We start from the raw sequence: 10,268 nt of genomic DNA on the forward strand, positions 1-10,268 counted from the left end.
TTGTAGTAAGCAGGAGTGAGTTGCAGGATTGTACCCAACCACAGCTTGCCAAGAAAAAGTACAGTAAGTGAGGAGTTAGGCCTGTAATTAGGGAATGTGGAGAATTGGAGTTCTGTTTAACATTCCTCCAATTGACAAGCTTTGGCGATATCTAGAACTTAGTCACAGTTGGAAAGATTAGTAAAAGAAACAAGTCATAACCGAATGTGGAATCCATTGTCTATAAAACCTTGAATCTGTAAAGCTAGCCATAAATTTGAAGATTTGTTGAACTGTGTTCTGCTTGAGGAAACATTGTTGGGTGCCCATTCAGTGTAATTAAGATGTTCAAACTAAAGTGTGGCAAAGTGGTTTGAAAGCTATGACCTTTCTGAAACCTTTGGAATCTAACATTGAAACAGATAGGAAGAACGGCTTAGAATCAGTTTTTAAGAATTAACTTGGAAGGCTGGAGATAGCTAGAACTAGCTGACTTGGAGCAGAGGGTAATAGATTTGTTGTCTGTGCTCTGACATCAGCCATTTTGCTGTTACATAGGCTTGTTTCTGCTAGGTGACTTCTAAACCAACATTGGCACCACTAATCGCCGGTACATGTAGACACAAACAAAGCTAAACTCTTTAGCCTTCTCATTGTAATACAGCAGGTTGTATGTCCCAACTCCACCATGGAAGGGAAATAACAATTTGCAATTCTTTACGAATGCAAAACTTGATATTACTTGATTGCAATGAGTTCCTGTTCCCCCTATTTCCTCGCTATTGGCAAAATTTAAGAAATGCTGTTCTTACTGCTGCCAACAAAAGCTTAAAGCAAGGAAGACATTCCAGTAAAAATACTTCTGCCTGCTTAATCTCCTCCTCTTGTGTAAGATTCTCTAGCTAGTCTCCTTCTCAAAGAGTTGCTCCTTGTGTTTTACCTTGCCTTGACTTTATGTTTATTAGTTTTCTTACTTAACAAACACACACACAAAATTAACAAAAATGATAAAATAACAAAAATCCCCAAAAAACATCCATAAATCCATATGTTCTTACAAAAGAAGATTTTTGCCAGTTCGAGATATTCAAATAATTCCTCTTTTGTTGGTACTAATTCTCCTTTCTAATTTCTGGCAATTAATATTCTTGCTGCCGTTGTAGTATAGCATATAAAAATATTCTCTTTTTTCATTTGGAATATTTGAACCTAAAATGCCTTTATGAAAGTTTTCTTAAACATTTTTTTTTTCAATTCTTCAAATATAATATCCCAAAAATTCTTAATTTTTTTGCAACCCCACCACATATGAAACAGTGTCCCTTCAGCCTGTTTACACCTCCAGCACATATTAGATCTTGTTTTTATAAATTTTGGATATTTTGCTGAGAGTTATATACCACCTGTAAAACATCTTCAAAAGATTTTCCTTTAGTTTATAACAGGCCATAAATTTCCATTCTTTATTCCATAATCTTTCCCAATAGTTGGATATTTTTACCAAAATCGTTCTCCCACTTAATTATTACTTCTTTCGCCTCTTCATCTTTCACTTCCCATTCTAGAAGAAGTCTATACACTCTCGATATTCTTAAAAAAAGATTTAAAAAATTGGTCGTATTATTTGACTCTACCTGTTTTCTACCAGGAGCCTTTAGCAAATAACTCCCTCCTCACAGATTCTAGTTTAGAGCATCAGTAACATGTCTCTAAGTCAGTGTGTCTGCTATCTTTCTGACGTATGTGCTTAAACATACATACACCTGTGAATGACAAAGGCCAAAATATTTATCCATGAAGAACCTTTCTATCTAGGCTGGAATGTCAGCCTAATTCTAAACTTGGGGATTAATCTTGTGTGTAAAACTGTTTGCTAATATATGCATTTTTGGGCACATTGCTTGGCTGGAGAACTTCATTACAAAATTCAGAGACATGCAAATCAAATATCTTTAATACGGTCAATGACCAGCAAGTCAGAGACATGCAAGTTTCAAAGGCTGTGTTGACTCTCATACTGTACTGTGCATGAGGAACGTAAATCAGATTTGCCTTTAAATGTGAATTAAATCAAATTTCTACCCCCTCCCTACCTGTGAGGTGCAGAAACTGTAAACCACACTCGGCGCTTGGGAAGGTGGGGAGTGCATATTCAGCTGTTAAATGTAGCTCTTCCTCACTGGTATATAAACAACCATTGGCTGGCAAGTTGCAGAAGCTAGATTTTCCTCCATTCCTGTGGTTCAGAGGAGACTCCCCTACCATACCTGCTGCAATGCTCTTCATAGTCGCTTGCAGCTGATGCAATTTCCTTTTTCAAAAATGAAAATAAAAGTGTTCGTTTTTTAACCTTTCCTCCAATTTACCTCTCAAAGCAAAAGAGCATTTGCAGAGCTGAAATGAAGCATGCTGCCTTTTCTATATGTCCCAGGTTCTTCTCCTTGTTAGAAAAGTACAGGTTTCACCACATTCCTTTTTCTCCCCCTCAGACTAATCCCTCTGTAAATAATGGTCCTGGAAGACAGCACGGCCACCACTCAAAGCTCTAGGTCAGAGCAGCCTACTTGTGTCATTTGGGGTAAGAGGTTTTGCTTCTCCGTGCGCACTAAGAAGCCTTTGCTCAACGGCTGGTGAGGGCTTTCTGACATCTCCTTTATTTCGCACAGGATGTCGGCTAGATGGTAAGAACCCGAGCTACACATTTGATATTCCAGAAGAGGAGGCATATGAGCAGCAGCTGTCCCTGAGGACAGTAAGTAACTTGCTAGCCTTGTCGGGGAAGGATATTTAACAGTTGGCTGGCCATGGTGTGTAGCATCCGGTTCACATATGGTGTGTGAGAAGGTTTGACTTTGGGTGTATATAGAGCAGGTAAGCGGGTGGCACTGTGGGTTAAACCACAGAGCCTAGGACTTGCTGATCAGAAGGTTGGCAGTTCGAATCCCCGCGATGGGGTGAGCTCCCATTGTTCAGTCCTTGCTCCTGCCAACCTAGCAGTTCGAAAGCACAAAGTGCAAGTAGATAAATAGGTACCGCTCCGGCGGGAAGGTAAACGGCGTTTCCGGGTGCTGCTCTGGTTCGCCAGCAGCAGCCTAGTCATGCTGGCCACATGACACGGAAGCTGTACACCGGTTCCCTCAGCTAATAAAGCGAGATGAGCGCCACAACCCCAGAGTCGGTCACGACTGGACCTAATTGTCAGGGGTCCCTTTACCTTTAGAGCAGGTAAGGGGGGGGGAGCCTCTTCAACCTGAAGGTCACATCCCTTTGTGCGCAGCCTTCCATGGGTCACAGGCTAGAGGCAAACATGAGTGGAGCTATGGACCCGACTCTTCCATTTGTTCAACACGCTACATTCCAGAAAAGTCAGAGGTTTCTACCCACACACCTGTCTTCATCTAGGCAAGCAAGAGGCATTGCATTCCCCCTACCCTTCGGTCCTCCCCAATATCAAGAGTAAGAGACATGACAACCAATATTTGGGTGAAATCAGGCCACAGCTTCAATGACAATGGATGTAAGAGGTTTCGCATAGGCATTGGGTAGATCCCCATGCCTTCCGGCCCACCAGAAATGAGGGAGTCCCAAGGAGTAACTCCCCCACTGGATTGCACCTGGGGAGTGCTGTGGACCCTCGCCCCCACCTGGGTATCCAGACAGAAGCATCTCCCCTGGATCCTTTTTAAGGGGTGCTACATTCCAGAAAAGTCAGAGGTGTCTACCCACACCCATGTCTCCATCTAAGCAAGCAAGAAGCATTATCATTGTTCAAGGATACATTATGTATGAGGAAGTCACAGAGCAGGGCCAGTAAATGTGTGGGCTGCAGAGAGCCTTGAGGGCCAAAGACACATTTGGCCTCTGAGGTTGCCTGTTCTTGGTACAGAGTACCTATCCCAATTTGGTTTCCTCCAGGTGTAGTTGGACCACAACCCCTATCATCCTTGACCACTTGTGGCTCATACCTAGAGGACCACAGGTTCCTCACCCATAACCAAGCCAATAGCCCCTGGTCCCTCCACCCAGTTTATTCAGCAAAGTACAGTTTCTGCAGCCAAGTCAAACCAAAATGAACTGTAATGTTACACGACCTCTGTTCACATGTGCCTCATATCCCGCGTGCCAGGGCATGGTTGAGTTCAGTGTCTGGAGGGCCACAGGTTCCCTATATGTGGTCTAGGCCTTGAAGTGGTGGGGAACTTCACATTGCAGTGGGAAAGAGATAATCCAGTTCAGTATCTCACTTTGCTTGTTTCTTATTTGCAGTCCATTTGATGGCAAGAATCTGATTGCAGTCTACATTATAGCTAAAACAAAAACACTGTACTTGGGGTTGGCTCATGGGGGAACTATCATGGTGTTATGCCAAAGATTCAGAAATGGTGGTCTTACTACAATTTCTTTGAGGTCTTGATGGCTTTGATTTCTGCCAAAAGGTCTGCCTAGGGGAAAATGCGAGGGATGAACTCAATATGGTGGAGATCTTGCCCCCCAAAGATAGCAAGCCATCTACTGCAGTGCATATAGCAACCTTGAAACTTTCTGTGCTTCCAATGGTGAGTACTTCCTTTGCCATTTATTTATGCATTTTTTTTAGAAGTGTTGATTACCTCTGCCAAAATAATTTCCAGCCAGCTCAAATGTATTGCCTGAACCTCCCAAAGATCTGACTGGGGAGGCCATCAACTAGAGGAGGACTGATCTAGCATAGATCACAATAGGTTTTTTGTTGCCAATCTATCAAAATAGAATAGCTGATGATGTCAATGTTATGATATGTGTAGTGGTGAGTGTCTCAAAATATGAACTTGTGTACCCTCCAGGCTTCCTTAATGGGACTTGACCTGGCTCTTCCTGTCACATTCAGGCTAAAATCAGGCTCTGGGCCAGTCTACCTTGCCGGACAATATTTATCAGGTAACGTCTGCTGGGGCGGGGAATCCTTCTCAGCTCAAGGACTGAATTCCTTTCCAGGGCTCCCATGTCAAGGGTGGGCGAGGCCAGAGAGAAAAGTAAACGTGACTCATGGGCTGGAGTTTGGTAAATGTATCACAGGGGAGTGCAGAAATACGTAGTCTGGTAAGAGAGCTGGTTGAAAGAATAAATAAACTTAAGTTTATTAGTCATAGCAAAGAAAGCCATTCTGAGTATAGGTTTTACACGTGGCCAAGATAGAGCCAAAAACTAATGGTAGCCTGTGCTAACTCATACTGACTAAATGGGAGAAGAATCCAGAAGGGAGCAAAGCCAGAAAGGAAGGAACGAGTATTTACTAAGAGAGAAGAAATTGGTGAGGAGGAAGAACAGGGTGGCCCTCTGTCTGTCCCTCCTGACTGTTTCAGATAACTCATTGAAAGCATTGTTGCTTTAATCCCAACCTCTTGTCATAGGGACTGCATTCCAGCTATGCAAAAAATTGGAGGTTTCTACTCATGAATACATGCCCTTCTCATTTTATCTAGGCAAACAAGAGGCATTATCTTGCTTCAGAGATGCAATTCCAGCCAGGCACCCTTTAGACCCCCTCCTGTGGTCTAAAGCATGTGATTGTGAAGGGAAGATGCAAAGTTGATTTTGAGATGCACCAAGTACGCTGTCTGACAAAGGCTCTCCTGAAATCTATTTTTCATGTAACTTAGGGTGGATACATGCCTTGATAGTTGCTTATCCTGTATCCTGTTTCCCCTTAGGCATCTGAATTTGAGTTTATGTATGTCATCCATGAGCCCAGGTGGGCTAAAGCCTGTTGACAGGCTAGTGTTTCTCCCCTTGCAATCACACCCCCCGTACATCTTTATTGCTGCCTCATTCATGCATGCATGTGTTTGGGCATATCAAAATACTGCTATTGCTTAAGTGCTGCCTGAAACCTGGTGCTTTCAAAAAAGCTGCTGCTTGCATTACCAGAATAATCATCACGAGTAACCCTTTCTCCCATATAATCCTGGGGATCATAGCTTCAGGGTATCAAGTGCTCCATTTGTGCCAGTCATCATCCAGGATTTCCTGTGGCCATCATTTTAGATAAGGAAAACAGACATAAATTACATCTACAAAATTTAACGCGGCATCTAGTTTTGCCCAGCCACTCTGTATTTGTATTTTAATATTCCAACAAAATATTAAAATACAATAGTTAAACATTAAAATCTTCCCTAAACAGGGCTGCCTTCAGATTTCTTCTAAAAGTCTGGTAGTTGTTTATCTCTTTGACATCTGGTGGGAGGGCGTTCCACAGGGTGGGTGCCACTACCAAGAAGGCCCTCTGCCTGGTTCCCTGTAACTTGGCTTCTCGCAGTGAGGGAACTGCCAGAAGGCCCTCGGTGCTAGACCTCAGTGTCCGGGTGGATAGATGGGGGTGGAGACGCTCCTTCAGGTATACTGGACTGAGGCCGCTTAGGGCTTTAAAGATCAGCACCAACACTTTGAATTGTGCTTGGAAACGTACTGGGAGTCAGCAGGAAACATGGCTGTTTACCTGTGGCTTGATTAATAATGGTAACTTATCATACACCACCTCCTACATGATCATGAGCCAGCTCTCCTCTTGCAGTTGGTCCCCCTTTGGACGAGGATGAAGATCAGGAAGAGTCATCTAATGAAGAAGAGGAGATGGAGGCTTCTTCCAAGGAAAACCTGTCAACGAAGACAGATGAGATGGAGGCTTCTCCTGTAAAACCTGTCAAAGCCCAATCTAGCAAGCAGGCAGGCACATCCAAGGAAGAGCCACCACAACCTGTTCAGGAGGACTCTCTGGTAAGCCTACACTCATGTATTTAGAGAATCTTCACCTGATGTTATTTTCCATATGCTCTGGCTTTCGTCATGGTGTTCCATTGTGCCAGAATCAATTTAGTCATGGTGGCCACATGACCTGGAAAGCTGTCTATGGACAAACACTAGACTTAACCACCCTGGGGTCCTTTATTTTTTACCTTTTTACCTATTCATGTAGATAATTTGTTTATCCCTTAACCTCAGTCATCTGTAAGCAGTGTACAAGAAATCTAAAGGAAAAAATCCGTTAAATCAAACTTCAGTTAAAATGTCTGCTGAAATTTATTTTTAAAATTCCTTCAGTGGGCACTGGAAAAATAAAACACGACTGGTATAGAGAAGTTATTTCCCCACTTAGATTTAGAGATCTCCCCCTTCCTAAAAATTGGTCATAGAAAGCTAGCCTCTATGACTATACTGAAGTATTTTAGAATTTATTTTTTCATACAGAGTAATGATGCTCCCTTGTTGCATTTCAGACTTGCAACACCCTTGGTCTAAACCAGGCTAGATGATCAGGCTAGATGAACAGAAAACCTATACAGTGGTACCTCGGGTTAAGAACTTAATTCGTTCCAGAAGTCCGTTCTTAACCTGAAACTGTTCTTAACCTGAAGACCACTTTAGCTAATGGGGCTTCTTGCTGCCACTGCGCTGCAGGAGTACGATTTCTGTTCTTACTCTGAAGCAAAGTTCTTAAACCAAGGTACTATTTCTGGGTTAGCGGAGTCTGTAACCTGAAGCGTATGTCACCTGAAACATTTGTAACCCGAGATACCACTGTAAAATGTTTTGGGTGGGTTTGGCAGTGGCTAGAGCAGATCCAAGACTGTTGCCCCAAAGGCACTTCAGGATACAAAAGCATCACTCTAAGACTTCCTTCAGTGTTCGAAGTGACCCTCTCGCTTTATTGGTGCTCCTAAAAATATTGCCCTCCTTCTTTGCACCTTGATCTTCATAAAAGTGCCGTTTAAACTTTCTTCTACAGGGGAGAAGAGGAAGCAGAGGAGGGAAGGCTGCAAACAAGGGACAACTGCGATTATAAGTTCTGATGGAAGGTAAGGTAGAAATGACATAAGAACATATACCGAGGTCAGAGCATTGGGCTATCTAGCCTAGCACTGACTGGCAGGAACTCTCCATGGTGCTGAACAGGAATCTTTCTTAGCCCAACCTGGAAATACTAGAGATGGAAGTTGGGACCTTATGCATGGTTCAGCAAAAGCTCCACCAATGAGCTACAGCCCTCCCTCAATGTTGTTGACCTTCTTGATGATGGTTGAGAGAAGAAATAAATTCAAGATATAATGCACAAACCCAGGGCTTCCTTTCCTACACAAGACAAACTAGAATGTGGCTACAGGACTTCCCTAAGGTGGATAGCAACATTTGTTAATACACAAGTGTCCCATTTCTCCTGGCCTTGTGGAAATATGTTCCTGCCCCTATCTGGTCTTCGATGGCTGTATACATAAGAAAATCCTTTTGGATCAGGCCAGTTGCCCATCTAGTCCAGCAACCTGATCTAGGGTCCAGCAACCATTTGTGACCAACCTGCAAGCAGGACCTAAATAGAAGAGCACTCTCTCGCCTTGTGGATTTCCAGCAATTGGTATTCTGGAGCATTACTGATTCTAGGCATGGAGCAGAACCATAATGGAGGGCAGAGCTATCAATCGCTACTTGCCATGATAGCTGTGCTCTGTCTCTATGGTTGGGGGCAGAAAGGCTCCTGAGTACCACTTGCTGGAAACCACAGGAGGGGGACTGCTTTTGAGCTCAGCTTCCGCTTGCAGGTTTCCTGTAGGCACCTGGTGTTGACCACTGTGAGAACTAGATTCTGAATTAGATGAGCCATTAGTCTGGCTCATCAGGCTGTTCTTAGGTTCAGCTATAGGACTCCAGATTCTTTTTGCTCTGTTGCATGTGAGTGAAACCAAAAGAGTTTCCAGGAATGGTTATTGTTATTGTTTAATTATTAAATGTCTATACTGCTCTTCATCCAAGGATTGTAGAGTGGTTTGCAATATAAAAACACAAAAATGCGTAACACAGTAATAATAATAATAATAATAATAATAATAATAATAATAATAATAAAAATAAAAAAAATACCACCATAGTTTGCTGAATTGACCAAAGGCTCAGAAGAAGAGAAATGGTGGGGCTTTTTTGGTATCTTCTCAGGCAATTATGCAGCAGTTACAATCAATCAATGAATGAATCTGAATTGTGGTCAAAGATCAGACAGCAGCAGCAGTCACAAATATAGGCACTTTTCCCTTGAAGGAGGAGTTGATTCTGGGAGACCCTCTGGTGTTTGGAACCTTGATGGATGCTTTAGGGACTCCCTCCCAGGCACAAGGACCAGTGTTTAGCCCAATGTAGATCACAAGGTTCTGTAGAGTATCCTCTATCCATAAATACATGTGACCATGTTCTAGAAAATCCCAACACTTCCTTTTTCCTTTTTCCAGGAACCGAAAGAAGAGTTGGGTCTATTTAGCGCAGCTCAGAAGAAATAAAATGTGCATAATGTATTATTCCTGAGTCTGAATCCATCCTTTTTTCTTAATCTGACTGGAATTTAGGCAAGACTGACCCTCAACAATGGCAATTCCTGTGGCAACTGAAAAGAACAGGTCCTGCTAGGATGCTGGCTTTTAGCAAGCATTATTTATTTTTTCCTAACAGTGGTTGAACAGTGGTTTGGAAAAGGAGGACTGATGGTTCAGTCCCCTTTTAAGTAACAGAACAGCCAAAACATGAATAAGCTTTGTGACTTGCCTTTTTAGAGAAATATGGAAACACTTGCAGGAATACCAGGGGTGGCCTGTGACGTTTTGGTGCCTGAGGCAAAATGCCCCACAGCTGCAATGTGGGGGAGCATGGGGATGTACAAGGGCTTCTGCTTCAGGAATAAGCCCTTGCAGAGCCCCGCCAGCAGGGTGGGGGGTAGGGAGAGATTTGACAAGGGCATATTTTTGAGGAAAAGCCCTTTCGAAACCTTGCTGTCAGGTGGGGGGCAGGGAGACTTGAGACTCTGCAGGTCTTGCACTGGAGCTCTTGCTGTGAGTAATGAGGAAGAGGCTGGATGTGATCTGAGTTCACCAACTGGTTTCAGAATGGGAGTACAACAATAAAACAAGTGAATAAACTAAAAACCATAAATACATTTTTAAAATAATAGTTTTATTTATACCCCATCCATCTGGCTGGGTTTCTCCAGCCATTCTGAGCAGCTTCCAATGTAAAAAAAAAAAAAAGGCAAACATTAAAAACTTCCTGCTAGAGGGCTGCCTTCAGATGTCTTCTAAAAGTTATATAGTTGTTTATCTCATTGACATCTGATGGGAGGATGTTCCACAGGGCGGGCGCCACTGCCCAGAAGATCCTCTAGTTTCCTGTAACTTCACTTCTTGCAGTGAGGGAACTGCCAGAAGGCCCTTGGAGCTGGACCTCAGTGTCGGGGCTGAACGATGGGGGTGGAGATGCTCCTTCAGGTATAATGG

General features: G+C 43.1%; 1 protein-coding gene across 1 annotated transcript; it reads left to right on the forward strand.

The window, feature by feature from the left end:
• Positions 1-2,468: 2,468 nt before the first annotated feature.
• Positions 2,469-9,288, forward strand: LOC308463844 (nucleoplasmin-like). The gene is made up of 7 exons (XM_080982637.1): positions 2,469-2,557; positions 2,646-2,731; positions 4,416-4,535; positions 4,803-4,896; positions 6,533-6,735; positions 7,745-7,814; positions 9,234-9,288. Exons 1-6 carry the CDS (start codon positions 2,488-2,490, stop codon positions 7,799-7,801), a joined length of 630 nt encoding a protein of 209 aa, XP_080838763.1. The 5' UTR covers positions 2,469-2,487; the 3' UTR covers positions 7,802-7,814; positions 9,234-9,288.
• Positions 9,289-10,268: the final 980 nt, after the last annotated feature.

Source organism: Podarcis pityusensis (assembly GCF_964106645.2).
Source record: "Podarcis pityusensis genome assembly, chromosome: 15".
Classification (NCBI taxonomy): Eukaryota; Metazoa; Chordata; class Lepidosauria; order Squamata; family Lacertidae; genus Podarcis; species Podarcis pityusensis.